This window comes from Chelonia mydas, chromosome 2 (assembly GCF_015237465.2).
Source record: "Chelonia mydas isolate rCheMyd1 chromosome 2, rCheMyd1.pri.v2, whole genome shotgun sequence".
In the NCBI taxonomy this organism is placed as follows: Eukaryota; Metazoa; Chordata; order Testudines; family Cheloniidae; genus Chelonia; species Chelonia mydas.
In genome coordinates this window covers 148,865,472-148,887,853 of record NC_057850.1, presented here as the reverse complement: position 1 = coordinate 148,887,853, position 22,382 = coordinate 148,865,472, and the positions used below count along the sequence as shown (strand labels likewise).

The following is a 22,382-nucleotide window of genomic DNA, read 5'->3' as shown; positions in this document are numbered from 1 at the left end:
GTTATTGTGACATCTTATGAACGATCACATACTTTTTACAATTGAGCTCACAATTAGTCCCAGTTTGTGGGCCCAGTTATCACAACAGGTCCCCAGGCCAGGATAAATAGTGTACTACCTCACCACTGTAAACAGCCAGGAGAAGTAATTACAAAAAGTAATTTTTCCTCTGTTGATACTCACAGCTTCTTGTCAGCTGTTGAGAATGGGCCACATCCACCCTGATTGAATCGGCCTTGTTAGCACTGACCTCCCACTTGGTAAGGCAACTCCCACCTTTTCATGTGCGGTATATTTATACCTGCTTACTGTATTTTTCACTCCATGTATCTGATGAAGTGGGTTATAGCCCACGAAAGCTTATGCCCAAATAAATTTGTTAGTCTCTAAGGTGCCACAAGGACTCCTTGTAGTAGTTAGTTAGTTATTTCCAATGGTTAGGATTGCTAGTGCCATGCATCAGCTTCATTCCTCATGGGTTTCTCAAAGCACACCTGCTGAAATTCCTTCTGAAAACATAAAACCATGTACTTGATGTAATGCAAAATTAAGCATTATTCTCAGATAACATCCAGTGCCCCTTTGTGGGGAGGCAAGCATAAACAACATGTTGAAAGCCAACACAACATTCACGCTAGACCCTTGCAAACTCACTATGGAAGCAAGCATACTTGGAAGACAAATTTCCAAAATCTCATTGTAGGTGTCCTTTTAGTTCATTTCGACACATCTATCAGGATGTGTCTTTAAATAGATTATTTTAAAAAGCAAAAACCACAAACATGGCCATATGGGATGGGACCACTGAGTACCATATCCTTTCTGTGACTGTGACCAGTACCAGCTGCCTCAATGGAAGGTGCAAGATACTGTATGGCAGGCAATTATGGTATTTGCAGAGGAAGTGTCCCCCTGCTTCCTGTTAAGAGTTGGCTTATTTTTGAGGCATGAATGTTTATATCCGTTCTGAAGACTAGGGAGTAACCAGAGTCCAAAGCTTCTCCATAACAATGGAAATAGTGTCCTGGGAAGAGAAGAATCTGCTGCCTTTCCAGAGAGTTCACATAAAGGATACAGAAGAAATTGAAGAAGAAGAAGCTGAAATCCTCCTCCTCATCCTTCACTGGCCGAGAAGATACTTTGGACTTGCTAAATAGGCAAGGACCCCACATTGTACCTTCAGAAAAGACCAGACGTCTTGAAGCTGGGATTCCTTCATGTAGACTGGGAACATCTACCTTTAACAACTTGGGCATTGGAAGAGAAGTGTAGTTCAACATGGAATCTCCATTAAGCAATGATACAGTTTCGTATCCAGACAGAACTCAACCAGGATATTTCATTTACTCATCTGGCCAAATTTACATGTCAGGATTGTGGGGAAACAGAAAGCTCTTTGGGACAGGGACTGCCTCACTGTGTATTGCCCAGCACAGTGGTGCCCTGACCTGTCAGTGCTGTTGTGATATGAATATTATTATAATCCCCAAAGATCTGGTGATCTCAGCTACACTAGAGTGTCTCCAGGAGGTCTGGTTGGAGTCCTACAACTGAGTGCTATAGAAATGTGGGTACCAACCGTAGTGGCATTTTGTAGCCAGGCACATCAGATCTTGCATTTGAGTATCAGGTGCCAAGTTTAATCACAGTGACAAATTAGATGAGCCTTTAGCTGGCCTTTCTTGTCACCATTACTTCTGAAAAGTAAGTTTGAGAATTAGTTCCCATATCCCTACAAAAACCACACTGCCTTTGTCATGAGGAAAAGGTTATTCTTATAGTTCCAGAAACCTTTCTCTTCAAGGTAAGTTACGCTTTCCACAATTCCTGGGAAATAGTTCTCCCATCATTGTATTCTAATCCTTGGAAGATTTGTGGCATAAATAGGCATTCTTACAGCTCTAAAGATATATTTCAAGCATACAGAATGCATATACCAATTGCACCCTGTTCATTTCATTCTATCATAATGCCAAGGCCCGAGAGCCTCAAAGTTGCTGCAGGCAAGATGTAAAAATCCTGCACCAGTTGGCATGCTACTCTGTGAATAGTTGGGAAACTATTCACAGAAGTCCCTAAAGGTACTGGGTATGAGTGTATGAGCCTCATCCGAGGAATACTTGCAAAGTAAGTTTCCATTCCTCTGCAGAGGCATCCTTTGGTAGGAAGGTGCTGCTGGGTTGGTTCCCATATAATTCCTTAGTGTATAAAGTTCTTGCTTTATATGGAGGAAACATCTGTTCCTGCCTACTATTCTACTATAATAATTGAACTCTGCTTACTCTTTCCCTCTCTACATCTGGTATGCACTGCTCATTACTTCCCAGGAGTAATGAATGAGGAGAGAAGCCGTGCAACAGAATGAGAATTTTCTTACCTGATAATTTTATTTCTGTCCGCACCTTCTCTCTGAATTCAACCCATCCTGGTAGTTTGGTAAATGACCAGAATATAAATTGAAAATGTTCTCTAGTGAGAGATTTAGACATATAGTGTCTTAATGCTAATAATTGGTTGCTGGAGGTTTTCTGTATTTGTGGAAGAACTCTGCTGTAGGCCTGAGCTGAAGGATGGAGCATAATCCTGGAGCCTCCAGCAACACCACCTTTGAATTCCATAGTTGGGGGGTCATTAATCCATTAGTGGTGAATGAAGAGAGAAGTTGCTAACAGAAGAGAAATTTCTTACTTGATAGTTTTCTGTTCTCCTCAACAAGTGTGGAATTTTTACCTCCTCTCCAAACTCCACTGCTCAAGGATGCAAGATGGGCAATAGTGCAATCCTGCATCTTTGATGGATTTAAAGTCCAATATCTCATGATCCTGAAGAGGTAGAAATGGGAGCTTTATACTATTGTCTGCCAATGTGGTCCTGGTGGAGATGGATTATTGGGAGAGTGCCACTGAGGCAGTCGAAGGTGCATGAGGATTGCAATTTCTCACATGGATACCCCATCACTGTTAATGTGGTGAGTAATATACTGCCTCTAGAGCCTGTCAAAATGAGGTTGATGGATGAGAAAAGAGACTAATAAAAAAGAATAGGACAACAACATCCTGGGCAATGATGATGTCCCAGATGTGATATTATGACCTAAACCCTTACCTTTCTGTTGTGCCTGCAACCTCCAAACAGAAGGCCACATCATCTAAGGAGGGAAATCAATAGGATTTGGTATCAAGCCCAAAACCCTTAAACCAGTAATTGAGAAACATCACCCCCACCCCAGATATGGCGAAGAAACACAGCTAAGAGCATGACAAAACTAAAATGAGAAAAAAGAAAAAAATGATATAAAATATCTGCAGAGACCTGCCAAGAAAAAAATGAATGTTAGAATCTACGTGTTTTGAGGGTTTTGTTTTGTTTTGTTTTGTTTACTAACAGGCTAGCAAAATCACCTCGATCTGTGTTTTAGCTAGAGGGGTACCTGAGCAAGAATCTACCAGTTCCTTAAGGCCCTTCTTAGCTAGAGAGGGAAGCCAGTAATATTTGGCATATGACTCAGAACTGTAACCCAGTTTGTACAGACTGATTTGTAACACCACATGTAGAAAGGATAAAGAACTGCAGCTAAATTAATGAGAAAAGATAAAATGTAAAGAGAGAGAGATGTTTTAAAAAAGTTAAAGTCCTGTGAAGGAAAAGGGGACATTTTATAGATCCAAATGTTAACAAAAACACCCCAGTATGATTTTCCATGAGAGTAACTGAAGAGAAAATTGTAAAAGACAGGTATTTATAATGATCCTTTTTAAACCTGTGACATAAGGTATATATTTATTACACATTTGCTACTAGAGGGCAAATATTAGACTTTTTATTTAAAGATAAATAGAATTGTTGATATCCTTATGTAAGTCTTAAAAGAGAGGAAGCACATACCAAGAGTAAGGGAATGCAACAGAACTGAGACATTCTAGGTTATGCGTTCCAGAAGGTATTCATATTGATTTCGTAAAATTTCTGTTAAATGAATTTTAAAAAGTCAATTAATCCCATTTGTCTCATCTTTCCTCAGATAAATCTATTGTTAGTCTCTTACAGGCAGTAAGTCACTACACTTCTGTTCTTTTTTTTTCTGTAGCCCAGCATCTCCCACAATTCTGGATATCAGGGATGCTCTCCTCTCTCAGCTGCTCATGGACGTGGGATCAGAGTTCTGGTGCCGCATGGTCTGTCCAGGTGGCCATGCCCCCTCTGCTCCTGCTTGCTGCTAGGTTCTTTGCCTCCATAGCAGCAGACAGGGTGGCTTCTTTGGCTCTCATCCTTCATCCTTCTAGTTCAGCTTTTCTGCCCTTTTTGGGGGGCTTGGGGAGCAGTGTTCTCGCTTCTCAGCATTCCTCCTCCCTGAGTCGGTCAACCCTTCAGGGGTTTAACCCTCCCGAGTCCCAACGCCTCCACTGCAGCATCTCCCTGCTGGCTTCCCTGCCCCTTATAGGAACAGCAGAGCAGCCAAGAAAGCATCAGGTCAAATCCAAGCAATGCTGTATATGGGAGGCAGCCTGTCCAGGTTAGGCAGATAACAAGTTGGGCCCAGCCTCCACCCAGCCTTCCATTCCTTACTCTATTAGGTCCTGAGGCTGCAAGTTGGACAGGCAGGTGGGGTCCCCTACCCATTAAGGTAGCCGTGAATCCAGTGGGGGGGAAATATACCAGGAACCCCAGTGCAGAGCAGGGAGAGGCACCAACAGTGGGGAGGACCCTGACCACTCTACTTAGAGGGTAAGTCCCAGTGAACCCCTGCCAAACAAAGAGGGGAGGCTTGTGGGGCCACAAGTCGCCCCCCCAAGTCTTAAAGTTTGTTCTGAATGCTTTAGGGAAAGAAGCAGAGCTTCTAATCAGCCCTCCTCCCTCCCAAGCCAACCAGGAGGGCTCTGACAATGAGTTCCCCCCTCCCAGGGGGAATGGGATTCAGTGGGGAGGATTCTGGGACAGACGTCTCGAGAGGGCTCCAGGTCTGAAGGAAGACAAGCTGCAAAAGGCCTCACCAAAGCCTCAGCCGAGCTTCTGCACTCCCAAAACACACAACAAGGGTAAAAGAGGTTTACATTTTTTTTTAAAGGCTAAAAAGGGAAACACAAAGCACAACAAATCCAGGAGATGAGATACCCCTGACTCCTCTTCCTCTACTGAGGAGGGTGAGCTGTCTGGCTCAGAAACCTGAGCAGGCTCCTGAGATTAAGCCTCAGAGTAAATTTCTCCCCTTAAGCTCCTCGTCTGAGTACTGCAATACCCCTTCACTCGTCCCTTGAGGAAGTGATTAGGGGTACATGGAACAAGCCTGACAAGGGCAACACCTTAACAAGAGTGACCTCAAGGTCTATAACATTCAAGAACCACAGGGCACCATTGCTGAAACACTGAAGATTGACACCTCTGAAGATTGAGCATCCCTCGCCGGCTATGGTTACTTCGTCAGACTGTGAGTTCTATCCCAAGGATCCAACAAAAGAAAGATGGAGGCCTCTCTCCAAAAGGGCTTTCAAGCCTCCTCCATCATTATCTGAGTGTCCCTGGCAGCTGCCTGCTTTGCAAGAGCATCTCTTTCCTGGCTGGAACATCTCAAAGCCATTAAGGACAGAGATAACCCTGACTTTGGCTCCACTTTAAAGAAAGTCTCCCTAGCAACAGTGTTTGTAGCTGATGTCTGAATGGATGCAGTGAGGTCCTCCTCAGCACAAACAATGGCTTCCAGCTCAGTAGCCAGGCGCCAGCATTGCCTATGGCTCTGAATCTGGAAGGTGGCTCTAAGCAGGTCTGATGCTTGGCCAAGTTTACTGGCTCCGTGCTTTATGGAGAAAAGCTGGATAAGATGGTGGATGACTGTGCGACAAAATCCAAACACTTTCTTCCCCACTAAATGCCATCAGGAAAGAATATAGACTGCCCTTCGGAGAGAGGTGCTCCTTTCACAAAGGTGTAAGTGAAGGAAGAACAGGTTCCCAAAGGAAATACAGCAGAATCAAAGCCTAAGGGGTGTGATGTAATCCAGACATACCTCAGGTCCCCCCCATGCCCCAATCCACTGTTTACACAAACCTCCATCAATAACTGAAGCTAAGAGGCAGGATTTCCCATTTCCTAAAGGAATGGTTTTCATTAACCACAGACACGTCAGGGAGATAGTGAGCCAGGGATACTCTTTCGAACTGTGGGCTTCACCCCATCCATTCTTCATCCAGTCATCCAGCTCCAATGACCCCATAAAACAAAATCTAATCCAGAATGAAATATCTCATCTTCTGGATATGGGAGTGATAGAGAGTGTCCCCTCAGAGGAAAGATTCTCCAAGTTCTTCTCCATCTTCTTTATTGTACAGAAGTTCATGGGGAGGCAGGGGGAGGAGGTATCACAGCCAGTCTTAACCTCAAAAGGCGCAACAAGTGGATAAAGAAAATGAAGTTTTGGGTGGAGACCCTGGCCTCTGTGGTGTCATCCCTACCCCAGGAGGACTTCTTGTCTTCAGTAGGTCTAGTGAATGCATATCTCCATATCCCCGTCAGTCTGTGCCACTTCAGACTTCCGAGATTTATCTATGTAGGAAACATTTATCAGTACTAAACTCTCCTGTTCAGCATGACGTTGGCCTCAAGGGTTTTTATAGAGATGGTGGTGGTAATAATAGCTATACTCAGGTCACAGGAAATTCACCTGTACCTTCCTGGATGACATTTTAATCTGTCGCCATCAGCAGAGCACAGAGCCACACATATCGGATGTTGAAACTCCTCCAGGTGCACAGCTTCATCACCAATGCCAAGAACAGTTTTCTTTTTCCATCCAGGAATGTATTTTCTTGATCCAGAGCTTCAGGAGGCCCACCCTAGCACTATTTCTCCAAGTGCTAGGACTGCTGGTGTGATGCAGAGGAGTCACTCCATGAGGACAATCATGTATCAGCAGTCTTAAAGCCATCATACTAAAGGTGTGGTACCACTCCCCGAAACACATGAAAGATCAGTTGTGGGTTCTGACACAGATGTTCAACTCCTCACAATGGTGGTGAGCCCGCTACAGTGCCCACAAGGGCATGCCCAACTGCCTTCCACTTCCTTTAGTCCTGGCAACTGAATCCAACCTGGAAGGCTGGGGAGCTCACTTGGAAACCCAAAACAGCCCAGGGCCTCTGGAGCGAGGAGGAAAAGGCTCACAGCATAAACCTCCTAGAACTGAGAGCTGTCAAACTAGTTCTGCAAAGGTTCCAGCCTACCCAAAGGCTGAACCGTGTCCTGGTTCAGTCAGACAATATGACTGTGGTCGCATATTTAAACAACCAAGGGGGAACAAGGAGTCCAGCACTACCCACAGAAGCAGTGGACATAATGAGATGGGCAGAACAGTTCCTCCTTTTTCTCAAAGCAATCCACATCACAGGGGACTTGAATCAAAAGGCAGACTGACTTAGGTGCATGGTCAAAAACTCTGAGTGGTACCTGAATCAGGAGGTTTTCGATCCTGTCCAGTTAAGCACTGGAATAAATTGCCTAGGGATGTTGTGGAATCTCTGTCATTGGAGTTTTTAAGAAACTGTCAGGAATGGTCTAGTCATTGCTTAGTTCTGCCTTGAGTGCAGGAGACTGGACTAGATGACCTACTGAGGTCCCTTCCAGTCCTACATTCCTATGATTGATTCAAAGGGAGGCAGACCCCAGATCCATGGGGACAGTTGCCTTATCATGCAGTTGGCCGCAGGGCCTACTTTCTAATTTCTACCCTTTCCACTACTGGAGAAGATGGTCCAGAAAATGAGAACAGGCTACGGTAATAGTGATAACTCCTCATTGACTGCGGAGACCTGGGTTCCCAGACCTTACAGAGCTGAAACTAGAGTTCCCACTCCAGCTTTCATGGAGACTGGATATCCTCTTGCAAGGTCGTCAACTTCATCTGGACCCAAAACAGCTTCAACTAACAGCCTTGCTGTTGAAAAGGAAGAACTAGAAGGTCTTGGTCAGTCCACCAGAGTCATTAAAAAATTACTTTCGTCTAGGAGAGTATTGACACTATCAGCTCTGGTCCAGATTCAACAACTGGTGCCAAGAGCACAATGTGTATCCCAGAAATCCAGGAATTCTAACCATACTGGACTTCTCCAAGAAGCCATAGATAGAGGCCTTCAAACCAGTGCTGTTGTGTGTCAGGTGTCTGCTCTTAGTAGCAGGTTATCCTCGGGCTCCCTGGCAGACAATGCACAGATAGCCACTTTCTTTCAAGGAGTTTGATAAGCCACACTGGTGACCTTCTGCCAGTTTTGAGGGCCCTGATGAGCTCTTAGAGCATCTGACTTCAGTGTCAGCCTTTTATTTACCGACTAAGACTTGTTTCTTATTAGTTGTCACATCCTCCAGGCAAGTGTCAGAGCAGGCAGCCTTATCTATACAGAAGCCATATTGCGTGTTCCACAAGAGCAAGGTTGTGCTCAGGACACCAGAATTCTTTCTTTCTAAGGTGAATTCATCTTTCCACACTTCCCAAGAAGTTGTGTTTCTTTTGTTCCATCAAAAACCACAACGTCCAACTGAAAAGGTGTGGCAGACCTCAAATGTCAGAAGAGTACTGAAATTTTGTCTCAAGCATAAAGAATCCCTGAGACGATTGAGCTCCTTATTCACGTCCTTCCACATGAAATAGCAAGGGCTCAGAACTTCCACATTCTGCATTTGTAGATGGATTTAGACTGTGTATTGTAGAACAAATCATCAGAGGCTCCTGTCCCAGAAGGGATCAAGGTGCTGTCCACAAGATCCTTAGAAACCTTATGGACAGAATGACCAAGTGCATCAATTTCAGACAGTTGCAACGTGGCCACATGGTCTATAAATTACCCCTTCATTAGGCAATACAAGATGGACAGCAATACAGAGGCCTCCTTTGGCAGAAAGGCACTGCAGGCGGTGGCCCAAATATAATACAGACTTCTGAATGAGCTTACAAAAGGGGGGTACTTCTTTCCTACCAAACTTTTGTTTCATATCCCTCCTTACACCTGATCACTACTCGCTACTACCCAAACATCTGGAATTGTGGGAGATGCAAGGCTAGAGAAAAGAAAATTTCTTGCCAATAATTTAATTCCTGCTAGCAGTGTCTCCCACAATTCTGCCCTCCCTAGATGGCTCATGAGTCAAGAGTCAGATATAATCATTAGCATATAATCATCTTCCTTGGTCTAATGTATATAGTTATTTCATTATCTCTGGAATATGTGTTAATAATAATATGCAAGTTTTACAGTTTGGGAATAACTCATTTGGCTCAAGCAGGAGCAGAGGGGGCATGGCTAAATTTTGCATGCCAAAATGCTGATCTCCCTCCATGAGCTGCAGAAAGAGGAGAGTAGCTGAAGCATCCAAAATTGTGGGACACGCTGATAGCAGAAAGGAAATTATACGTAAGAAATTTTCCAATGCTGGTTCTGTGTAGGATACATGTTTTGGGAACCAGAGTGGTAAAGTACATTTATTGGGTGTAACCACACACATTTTGAATAGATGTCTGTCTTTATTTAAATTCAGACATATCAGTATATATTCCTAGCACCATGCCCATGGGAACTTGGGGGATACTGGCCCTGAAATAACTTTTTCATCAATTTTCTAACATCAGACCAGTAGTTATATCAGAATTTAAAGTCAAAAACATTTTCTCCCCAGTTCTTCATGTGAAAAAACACACGGGGGTCTTTTTGCTAACATTTAGATTTATAAACATCCCTTTTTCTTTTCCAGGTCTCTTTGAAAGTATATTAAAATTCCTCCTTCTCTCTTCATCTCTTTTTACATTTTAGTTTTTTTTACATGGTTTTAGCTGTGTTTATAATTTCTAGGAGTGGGACTACTCAACAGACATTGGTCTAGGGGTTCTGGACCATACACCAAACCTCCCTATGTAAGGTTGGCCTTCAAGCTGGGAGTCAAGGGGTGAAAAGGGTTAGGCCAGATCCTCGGAAGAGTGAGGGTTTAGGTCATAGCATCATATCTGGAACATCTTCATTTCCTGTGTGGTTGTTGTGTTTATCTTATTTCTCAATAAATTTCTTCTCATCCATCAACCTAATTTGACAGAAGCTATGGGTATAGTGCTATTATGGTGGTTTTATACATACTTCAGTTTTAACAAGGCTAAAAGTGTGAACAGCTATAGTTGTAATCTTTTCAATTATGTTTTATATTTATCTAATTATATCTGTGTACTATATTTCTTAACATTTTAATTGAAAAGGTATACATAGAGATGCTAGATAATACTTAGTCCTGCCTCACTGCAGGGGACTGGACTAGATGACTTATCGAGGTCCCTTCTAGTCCTACTTTTCTATGAATCTATGTCTTCTGGGCAAGGGCTTTCTTCATTTTAATTGTGTGTGTATCTTAGTGTCATCTGAAAAAACACAATTTACCAGGCTGATGAGGAACACTGTTCTATTTTCATCCAAAGACTGAAAAAGACTTGCACGCAATTTAAGAATTATAAATAAATCATGATCAGACCATTTGATATTCAAAGATTTGGGAAGGGATTTGATCTCGTGAAGCGCTGAGCTCCTGTTGAAGTCAATGACAACTGAAGGTTCTCAACACCTCTCAGGAGGCATTCAGTACCTCACAATAGCTGCCCCCTGTCGATCATCCACTGTAACACTTCTCTGCCTCACATGGGTGTTGTGAGGATAAAGTCATTAATGTTTATGAGGTAGTCAGGCACTGCAGTGATGGGAGCCAGGTAAAGCAAGCAAATAAAATAGATAACAATGAGGAAAAGCAAAGAGACAGATCCTCCTCCCATTCAAGTCAACGGCAAAACTTCTATTAATTTAAATGGGAGCAGGAGTAGGCCCAAAAATTGTGGTGATATATATGGATCTCTCACTGTGAACTGAATGTTTAAAAAATTCTGATTGGTTTTATGTTGATCACTGTATAGAGCAAAACTGGATTTTATTATAAGCAAATCTCCATAGGTTACGTCTCTGAACCACAAATACTTCAGGAGTCACCTAGAAGACTGCCTTTCCCTAGGAAGACCTTTGTTAATAGAAGATGTTGGAGAAGAACTCGACCCTGCTCTGGATAACATTTTGGAAAAAAATTTCATAAAATCTGGCTCAACTCATAAAGTAAGATGAATTTTGAACATGAAAATAAAAGGACAGTGTCATAGATACCTGATATCGGCTGGTGACTAGACACCATAGTGATTACACCTTTGAAATGTTTAGACAAGCAGACAGCAATCACTTATTTAAGTAAATAATTTATCCGAATTGTTCTGATTTTTTTTAAGAGGGGATCATCTTTCATCGGAAGAAACAACTGTTGTTGGAAAGTGAGCTGTTAAAAAATGAAAAATATATTTATATTTTATTTTCAGGTAAAAGTAGGTGACAAGGAGGTAGATGTAATGAAGGGATTTACCCTTTATATAACAACTAAATTGGCTAATCCTGCCTATACTCCAGAAATCAGTGCAAAAACGGCTGTGATTGATTTTACTGTTACCATGAAAGGCTTGGAAGATCAGCTCCTTGGCCATGTCATTCTCACTGAAAAACAGGTAAATGTTGATCTTTGGGTTAGCAACATTTGAACTTGTATAAAAAGAAGGCTTACTTGATATTTGCAATTTGAGTTGACTTGTCACAATTCAGGGTGCAGCCCAGAACAGTGAGAAGTTGTGTCATCACCTGCCCTGTAACTCCAGGTGCCTTAGATGCTCTGCTGCTTTGACTCACAGCCTGGACACCAACAGCCAGCAGACAACCGCATGGTTCCCTGAGTGTCTGTGTGATGTGCAGCCCTGGTTCAGTGTTCTGATCCTAGGAGCTTGCCTACAACACACCAGCTCCGCAGTGGTTTCCACCAACCTTGGTTACTGCTTGCAGCGTGACCCCCAACACACTCCCAGTCCCAATTTTTCCCCAAACTGTCTGCCCTGAAGTGTCCAGCTCCCTCCTGGAACACTCAAAGAAACAATAAGTTTCATTGCTCCTTTAAAGGGACAAAAGTACAGGTTAACAATCACTTCAATTCAAATACAACACGAGGTTGATTTTGAATAAAAGTAAAACAAATTTATTAACAAAAGGACATAGGTTAAGTGATACCAAGTAGAAAGGATTGTAGGTACAATGGGTTACAAACCAACAAAAGTAAAAATACTCTTTCTAGTGCTTAAGACCTAACTTTAAAAGTTACAGTTTTTGCACAAGGTAGTTTTCTTACCAATCTTTTTCTTCCCAGCCATGGCTGACTTTCTCTTAGTCAAGACCTTCCACAGACGTACACAGTGCTGGTTTCCCTTGTCTTCCTAGGTGAAAGATCTTTGCTTAAGCAGATTTTTCATTTATAGTCAGACCCCAAAGACTTCAACCCCTTGGTTGAAGGCCCCATTTTTCTCAGCTTGCAAAAGCTCTGGCCCCTAGTGTCTGTCTAGTGATGGATGCCAAGAAGCTTCTCTCCCCTTATATCTTCCCAAACTCACTGTATTGTCCCTGGGCTTTGGATGATCTCATGCTATTCTTTCCTTCCTGTGGACTTCCCATTCCCCTGCTGATTTGTATGTAAATTGGGCTTCCATTGTTTTTGGTCACACCTGGCTTAATTTAATTGGAGACGGGTAGAAAGCTGCCTTCCCTCCGATCTGGGAGAAAACCTGTTTCTCCCTTCGTGGTCACAGACTTTAAAGCATAGTATCAGTGAGTATTCATAATTTCTCATATAGTGTTAATGCATATGTTTTACAATGATACTAATCACCAGTGTGTCAATGGCTTTTCAAATGGACCTTACTTGATGCACTTGTATAAAACAGTAATAATGTATACAATCGGTTGTTTCAATTACTTATCATTTGAGGTTCAGCCCCTCACAAGGGGCTATCTTGACTTGGTAGGTTGATGACTTTGTTTACCTTTTATGTAAATATGCCTTCATTGTGTTTGCCTCACGACCAGGCTGGTCAGATAAAGAAATACACATTCCTCTGGCAAGCAATGCATAAGCCCAGTCTGCCCTAGACAAACACATTTTAAGAACATAATAATAGCACGGGTCTATAACACTTAGTACATACCTTGTACATACATCATGTAAGAATATTAATGATCAGTAAGCTATTTTTTTCCAGTGGCATATTACATGCCAACTTTTGGTTGTATATCATGACAACAGTGTGTTAGGTGTAGTGAGCTGACAAGAGTTGCTGACAGAATAGTGAAGAATCAATGGGTCTCTGTGTCACACTTGTTTTGCATAACTCTGAACCAACTCAAAGACTGTGAGTACAAAAAATTGAATGAAAGTGTAAGTTTTATTGGGCTTACTCTCACATAGGAGAGAATGGTGCGGGGAAGGAGCTGAGGAGAGAGAAAATGCTAATAAAAATAAAGATGTAGAGTAACATATATTCCATACATGAAAGCATCCACTTGAACCAGCCTGGTTTTGAGGCAGTTCCTTGTTCCCTGATATGTAACACAGACTTCCTGTTCAACGAGAAAAAGATTTTCATAAATCAGAATGTTTAAAAATTGAGTTTATTACATGCAAAAGGGCTGCTGAACTTAAATCAATTTTGTGAACCCAGGCCTGTCTCTAGTGTTTGAGGAAATCTAACATGGGATTTTCAAAAGTGCTCAGCTGTGGTCTGACTGTGCCCTTTGAAACTCCTGTTGATTTAATTGGGAACAGAGTTAGGTCAGTGCTGAGTGCTTTGAAAATCCTATTGCTAGTGTTTTGCAGAGCCTTACTCCCTCACATCAACCCTGTGAAGTTCTGCAGCTTCATTTCTTTCCTTCTTAGACCTTTTCTATTCATCTCTGCCCTGCCACTTCATGGTTTAATTGACTGCTTACTGGAAAGTTTAGCAGTCAATGCCTTGCTAACTAGGGCTGCAGAATATCTGTTTAGAATTAGCACTATCTACTGCTTTAGGATGCAATTGTGAAATGATGAACATTTATTAAACCTCTCCCCTTTTAGCAGAGATAAAATATTTAAGGTACCTGTCCCTCTTCTCTCAAGAAAAGATTAACGTTCTGCCACAGAAACTCAAAACCAAGGGAGCTCTCTCTGATAATGATAAATTGTAAATTGTATCAGAGAAACTGAAAAGCAGGCCTCCTGTTATAATCAGGAAGGCAAGTACACAACTACTGACCTTCAACAACAGATTAAAAATGAAAGAAAGAGCCCTGACATTCTTAAGGGCTGTTACAGGAATCAATAAAACGTATAACCAGTGGAGGGTGTGTTCTTCTCATCTTAAAAAGGTGTTGCTGAAACCACTTGCGTGATGATAATGATAGAAGAACCCTGTTGCACCATGATAGTGAAGGTGCTGTCACTACTTCTGTTCTAAACTGCTATTTTCTGATATTATAAATGCAGCCATAAAAATTCTCCGCAGGCAGAAGCCTAGCATTGAGGGGCAAAGGGGGAAAAATTGTTTAACCATTTTTTGAAGATATACATTAAAGTATTAAATATGGAATGAAAACTGTATTAAATTGAATTTAAAGGTATATTTAAAGATAAATACATGCTCAAAGACTCTGCTGAAGTATGACAGAGTGCCTGTGACAGAGTGCTGAGAGATGGAGCTTGAGCCAGTACTCTGGGCACTACTGGCAGCAATTAGGTTCCCCTGGAGAAGGCCTAATTGGTCAGGGGGTGCCTGGTTACTAGGCAAGAGTGGGTTTAGGAAGTTAATGAGCTAAATCGTCCATTAACAGGCAAGTGTTTTAAAAAGAGCACAGGAAGGAAGTGATGGATGGGGAGGCCCAGCCTGGCCTGGCCCAGGTAAAGGGAGACCTCTGCAGGGGGAGATCTCTTCCCTCTCTTCTCTCTGGCAAAAGGGGATGATGATCATATGCCACTGTAAATAGAATTGCTGCATGGGACCGTAAGGGGGTGATGCTTGATATAACACAAATAAAATGTACAGCGGTGGTGGTTACAAACTGGAGGTGTTAGAGCCATTTGTGCAGGAAGAAGGGAGCAAAGGGTTACAAGCCCTGTCACAGGGCCCTACCCCATAATTCACATTTTAGAGCTAACCTCTGCCCTCTGCTGTATTGGTATGAAAGGTTGAGGGGAAAATGGGGAGAATTTAAAGTCAAGATGAAATGCATGCTTGAGCCACTCCCTTTACTTATGATTCAGTTATTTGTAACTTTCTAAGGTATCATGGCTATATGGTATGAATGAAAAGCAACAGATGACAGTTTTCCAAAGTGAAAGATTTCCAGTGTTTGGGAAGAATTTGGGGAGAATCCCTTACCCCTTGACATTCAGAACAGCAGTTCCATTGTTTCAGTAACACGACATATTGAAATGAATGAAAATAGATTGTCAGGAGTTATGGATAGAGATAAACCAATAATTTGTTTAAAAATACCAATTTTACAATAAAAGGTTTAATCTTTAAGGCTAAATAAACTGAAAGTTCAGGAGAGGCAAAGCATCCTCCCTGCAGAGGATGGGTCAAGAGGGTCTTCCAGCAGCTGGGCCCAGAGGCCCTTCATGGCCATACACCAACACTCCATTTATGCAAAGGGACTCCAGAGGTGGCCAGTTACGCCGTCTTTGGGTCTGTATTATGCCACTGAAGCAGCACAAATGAGATTGAATGGGCTGAAGATCTGCTCTGTTGTCCATCTTTCTTGTAGAAATATTATAGAAATGTCACACTGTACAAATGTTCGCCACTAGAGCATCTCTTGCTTTATAAGCTGAGAGAAAATTGTTACTTTGCTAAACCAAAGAATAATAGAAGTTAGAAATGGAAAAGGTCATCTATCCAGTTCCCCCGCCTATGCAAGATTAGTCCCTGCATTACATTTTCCAGTCCTCTGTCCAGTCTAATTTTAACTATCCAAAACAATGTGTCTTTTACTACAGCTTCATAACGTTACTGTCAGGAAGTTTTCCTGATACTCAACCTACTATTTCATTAATCCATATGCTCCATTACTCAGATTAATACAGTATGTGCATACATCCCATTTTACATACATTTTTGTGTCTTAGAGAAACAGTAGAAAAATTCCCGTTCTTTCTGCCATACATGAAATCATGCATTTTCTGCATGGGTATAAGTCGTCTCTCCTTTGAATAAACTTTAAAGATTCTAATATTTTCTTCTGTAGGAACTGGAGGCAGAAAGAGTCAAGCTGATGGAAGAAGTGACATCTAACAAGAGGAAAATGCAGGATCTTGAAGACAGTCTTCTCTTCCGTCTAACCAGCACAGAAGGATCTCTGGTTGAAGATGAATCTCTGATAGAAGTCCTAAGAATCACTAAAATAACTGCAGAAGAGGTGACTTTTGAATAAATTGGGGATATATTTTGTTATTTAAATATTGTCTGAACAGACTTGCCTCTTTGCTGTTGTTCCACAGTTTATAATACTACCTAATATCTGACTGTATAACAAATAAATAATCTAATTAGGCCTGGCAGGAATCAATTTTAATGGCTAAAGATCAGTAAACACCAGTTTCAACAAATACACTGAAATCTGGGGAAAAACATCAATTGATAAAAGTTGGCACAAGTATAGCCTCTCTCCTTCCCGCCGCAGCACCTTGTGTCTCCAGGGATTGGGTGTCACCAGCCCTGTAGCAGAGTGCAGGGAGCCCAGGACGGGCTCACTCGCTCCTATAAGAGCTGAGCTGCAGAGGGCTTCCTGCACCGCCCCCAGGGTTGCTGACACACGATTTCTGGAAGCATAAGGTGTGTTGGGTGGGGGTGAGTGGGGAAGGCTGTGGTCCTGGCAGGGCAGAGCAGAGACCCCCCAGCCGGGACTGGAACGGGGAGGAAGAGAAGCACAAGTCTACGGCAGGATCCTTCAGCAGTTGGGGTGGCCTCCCCTGTGGCTGGGGGCTCCTCCTCAGCCTCTTCTTATATCGCTTGGGGAGTCTCTGCTCTGCCAAGCTAGGGTCACAGCCTCCCACTCACAGCTGCAGGGATCAGGTGTCAGCAGCCTCACAGCAGCACAGGGAGCCCTCTGCAAGCCTGCCTTGCGTTCTCTACAGAAAATACAACTCTGGCGGGGCACATTTTAATAAAATAATGCCTAGTGGGCCCAAGCCGTATCAAAGCACACTGTGCTTGTGGTTGTGTAAACACATATGAAGACACAGTGCCTGCCCAGAAGCTCTTACAATAAAAAGTCAAATTTAAATAAAAATACTGTTATCTTCTTAATCAATACCTTCCTTTCTATCTTTGCTGTATAAATCGCAAGTGACACAACATAATCTACATGGTCTTTCAATGTATTTTAAGGTGAGTGAAAAGTTAAATGTTGCAGCAGAGACAGAGGTGAAAATCAACACCGCACGTGAAGAATATCGTCCAGTTGCTTGTCGTGGCAGCATCCTTTATTTCCTAATTGTGGAAATGAGCTTGGTAAATGTAATGTACCAAACATCCTTACGGCAATTCCTTGGCATTTTTGATCTATCGGTGGAAAAATCATTGAAATCTCAGATCACAGCCAAACGAGTAGCCAACATAATTGAGCATCTCACCTATGAAGTATACAAGTACACTGTGCGAGGGCTGTATGAAAATCACAAGTTCCTCTTCACATTGCTCATGGCACTGAAGATTGACTTGCAAGCCAAGAAAATTTCTCACAATGAGTTTCAGACACTCATCAAAGGTAGTTTCTTGTAATATGTTCCTATTTAAATATATCCATGAGCTGTCAAACCAGCACTTGGCAATATTTATACTACCAGTATTTTGTGCCTTCCATCCAAGGATCTCAGGATCCATTAGTTAAGGATTCCATGGTGGTGGCATTAAGCTATCGGCCTTGGTGGGGTGGTGGTGCAAACAGCTACTGTGCCTTCTGGCATGCAAGAAGAGCATAAGCATTGTGATGCCCTTGACAAGGATGCATCGTGTGCTTCCTCATTCTAGGCCAGGTTTTCTGGCCTAGATGAAGGAGGATGAGATTGTCCTCGGATCCTCTCTCCTTCCGCTCTGGGGGCTTTCATGCAGCACCCTATTTGGTAGGCAATTATTCCCACTTTGCAGATGAGGAAAATGAATAACAGAGAAATTAAGATAACAGCCCTGTGGTCTGCTGAGAACCTTTAACTTCTACCCCTCAGGAGGCATTGTGCACTTCAGAGTCATGCCCTAAGAGCCTAGATCTCTTGACTCCTCCTGCGTGTTAATACAAGACCACCTTTTCTCCCTTCCATTTTATGGACTTTGGGTTATAAACAATCCTTCTGAATTAATGAAGTTTTGCAATGCAGTTTTGGGAGTCCAAATTTCTGTTTGCAAATTCCATAAGATTGTTACTACTAAGAGTTAAGTACTTTGCTGACTCATAATTTTTGGCTTAAATAATGTATGCTTTCTTCACAATGCTTTTCATCTTGCAGGAGGTGCAAGTTTGGATCTGAACTCTGTACAAGCAAAACCAAAGAAGTGGATGCTTGACATGACATGGCTCAATCTTGTACAGTTATCTAATCTGTACCCTTTTAATCAGCTTCTGGGGCAAGTTACAAGGAATGAAAAGGCCTGGAAATCCTGGTTTGATAAAGAAGCACCTGAAGAGGCCCCTCTTCCTGATGGGTATGACAGTTTACTGGATACATTCCGTAAACTGCTCCTTATCCGGAGCTGGTGTCCTGATCATACCATTGCTCAGGTGAGAAGGAGAGATTTAATGTACGGTATAAGCCATAAGCGAGCATTATTGATACAAGTTTCTTTGGTTTTGCACCAAAATATATGGTAGAAATCCAATTGCCCGTTCTGAAGGTTTGGAAATATTTTATGGATACTTTTTACATAGCTGGTTATAACAAATTAAAAAGGAATATGTAATATGTTAATTAATTTGTTAGAGCTATTATATTGCTTTATGTGCCAGGAAGGATTACACAGTGGCACAGCTATACAGTATGGTCCTGAAATTTGTACAGCTTTTGTGGTTCTTCACATAAGAAGACACAGTCTCATTTCTTCACTTAAGCAGTGGAAAGAGAACAGTTCAGTTTGAATCTCTGAAAGGCACATTGCAAATATGGAACAGGTCGACACAAAACAATTTTCTTTTTTTTTTAATTGCCAGCAAACTCATAAATCTGTTATTTGTACAGCTCTAATCACGTCCCTTCCACTCTCACTCCAAATTCTATGCCTGTAGCCAGACTAAAGAGGAGCATCTCACTTCTCCTATCTCATCTATCATTATTCCAACTCTTACAGGTAAATTGTGGAGTAGCGCCCCTTCTTCATCTAGAGGACACCCAGCACTCCACGTTTTCCCCCAAGGCCCCACACCCACTCCACCCCCCCCCCCGAGGCTCCTCCATGCCCCTCCCCCACTCCTCCCGATACACCCAGCAGCTGCTGAACAGCTAATTGGCAGTGGGCGGGAGGCGCCGGGGCAGGATGGGGTGGAGCTGATTGGCAGAGCCCACCGAACAGTTGGTCGGTGGGTGGCTGATGGATGTGAGCACAAAGGAGCATGCACAGAATCGGTGCTTATGATCTAGTGATTGCTCCACCATAATATCTGTATACCCCAGGCCTAGATGCACAAAAGGAGTTAGACATTTTGGCACTCAGCATTGCAATGCCAAACTTTTAGGCACCTAGAAAATCACAGGAACAACATTGTGATCCACAAAGCCTGAGTTAGGAGCCTAGGTTCCCTGTACAAGGAATGGGGAGAGATAAGCGCCCAATAATGCAATCCACAAAAGCCAGCATACTAGATGGGGAGCAATCTAAGCTATCCAATGGGAGATGCCAACAAGTGAAGTGTGTCCTAACCTCTGTCCCACTTTTAGAGATAGGCATCTAAGTCCAGGCTGCAGGGAGACACCTATCTCTGCCACTGATCCACAACCTGGAACCCTTCTTATGGAGTTAGGCAGCTTAGGTGTAGGAGGAGCCTGAGAAGGGACTCTCTATATACCGCAATTACTCCCAGCCCATGGACCCTCATTCTGCCAGGAGAAGAAACTCTGAGTCTGGATGGTGTATCCATCCTCTTCAGCATTTGAAACCTAGCAGGTGGTTCTGTCCTCACTGATCAGGGATTCTTTGTGGGGTAAATCCCCTGGCCCAGTCCACCAGAAAAAAAGGTCCACAGTTCCCTCTTGCATTCTCAAGTGTGCAACTGAACCACTTGGCAAGGAGTCTTGCATTCTTTCCAAATCTCCTTCCTTCCATGAGGAGGATTTGGGAACCCTCAGGAGTGTTTCTCTCCATTTCCTGGCCAATGACAGAGTAGAGATGAGGGGTCCAGGCTGTAATCAAGTCAGCAAGAAGATGTTATAGAATTTCCACTCTTAGAAGGGATGACCATCATTGCCTCTTCCATGAAGACAAGGCCCTTTTGCATACTGCAGAAACTTTCGTTACAAAGACAAACTCTTTATTCCATGTATCATAGAAGAGCATTCTTCCTTTGAAAGGAAGAGCACGGCACATGCTAGATGTGAAACGAACAGTTAAAATATACCTTAGTGGAACCAAACAGTTAAGAAAAAATACCTCTATTCACTTCCTTTCTCCCTATATTCTGGGGTCTGAAAGTTTCTAAATCTCCCATTGCCAGCTGGATAAGCTGCATCACCAAAGTCTATACAGTGTGACAGACCCAGACCAGTGGGGTACAGGAGTTTGGTCCTATTGGGATCCAGGAAGTGGGCGGGCAAAGCTCGCCCACTGCTAAAGGATCCCCCCTGCAGCCTAAAGGGGAGATCCACAGGACCTGGAATCCAAGTAATTACGGGGGGCAACTAATGAAGAACAGGGATGGGAGTGCGGTCAAAGGGTCAAAAGAAGGGAACCGGACGGGGACACCGAGCAGAGAACCCCGGACAGCGCCCACCGCTCCTCAAAGGCGTCAAGGGAGTCTGTGGACGCCGCCCAGAGGAACTCTGCCCGGAGGCGTGAACGGACGGAGGATCGGAAATAGGCCCCGCAGTCGCAGGAGACTCCATCGGCCAACCTCCTCACCCTGGTGTTATAGATGGCCACTTTAGCCAGGGCCAGGAGGAGGTTGACCAGGAGGTCTCGCGACTTAGTGGGGCCACGGACAGGGAGTGCGTAGATAAGAAGGTGAGGGGAAAAGTGCAACCAAAACCTTAACAAAATATTGGTGAGGAGCCGGAATAGGGGCTGCAACCTGGCGCACTCCAGGTAGACGTGCGCCAGGGTTTCCCTCACGCCGCAAAAGGGGCAGGTGTCTGGCATTGGGGTGAACCGCGCCAAGTACACGCCTGTGCTCACGGCCCCGTGAAGGAGCCGCCAACTGATAGCCCCGGCGGGCCTCGGGACTAAGGTGGAATAGAGGCTGGCCCACCGGGGCTCCTCACCCTCTAGAGGTGGCAGGAGGTCCCGCCACTTTGTGTCAGGGCGGGACGCGAGGGTGAGGACATGAAGTGTGTGGAGCACGAGCGTGTAGAGATGTTGTTTTGGCGCGGTCTGGAACCGGACCGGCTGCAGCTCGTGCAGCTGGCTCACGGTGAAGGGGCGGGGGGGTTGGTCGGGTCCACGGGGCAGGGGCCCGATGAAAAGGTCCGGAGGGCCTGGGGTGGAGGGTGGGCGGGGCGCGCCCTCTCGCAGGACCCGGTCGAGGTAAACCCGAGCAGCAGGCGGCAAAGCGGCCCTCCCCTCCTGAAGTACGCGCAGGGCGGTACGAGGTCTGGAGAGCCCCATGCGCTGAGCGAGCGTCAGGGGATCCAGCCAGTCTCCCCGGTCGTAGTCCAGGAGGTCTCCGACTTTGGTGACTTCTGCCAGGACCAACCTCTGGCGCACCGAGGGGGACTCCGCCGCCTGCACACGGAGGTAGGGGTTGTGTAGCAGGGGCTCCGCGAGGAGATCTTCCCCCACGGAGGCCGCCACGGACCTGGTCGCTGCAAACAGTTTCCAGGTCCGGAGGAGGTCCTGGTAGAAGACCGGCAGCCCGGAGAGGTCTCGCGGAAGACCCCTCGGATGGAGATAAAGGAGCTGCCGGTCATATCGGAGCCCTCAGAGGCGGCGCAGGAAGGCGTGCGCCAATATGCTCCACGCCGGACAACCTGCACCATAAAGGAGCCTCTGCAGGGCCTGGAGGCAGAAGACATGAACCTGAGTGCGGAGACACTTCAGGCCCTGCCCTCCCTCCTCCAGGGGCAGATGGAGAACCCCTGCAGAGACCCAGTGCAGTCCTGACCAGAAGAACTCCAGAATCAATTTCCGGAGGTTGGCCAGGAAATCCGGGGCCGAGACCAGGGTGTTGAGCCGGTACCAGAGCATGGACAGGACTAGTTGGTTGAGCACCAGTGCCCGCCCTCGAAAGGACAGACACCGGAGCAGTCCCGTCCACCTCCGAAGCCGCTCTACCACCCTG

The 22,382-nt window shown here is 44.3% G+C and overlaps 1 protein-coding gene across 1 annotated transcript in view; it reads left to right on the top strand.

The window, feature by feature from the left end:
* LOC102935007 (dynein axonemal heavy chain 5) overlaps nt 1-22,382 on the top strand; it is a 275,261-nt gene that overhangs the window by 184,509 nt on the left and 68,370 nt on the right. The window contains 5 exon segments of the mRNA XM_043540319.1: nt 10,965-11,120; nt 11,375-11,557; nt 16,152-16,322; nt 17,294-17,672; nt 18,409-18,680. Coding sequence (XP_043396254.1) covers nt 10,965-11,120; nt 11,375-11,557; nt 16,152-16,322; nt 17,294-17,672; nt 18,409-18,680 — 1,161 coding nt within the window.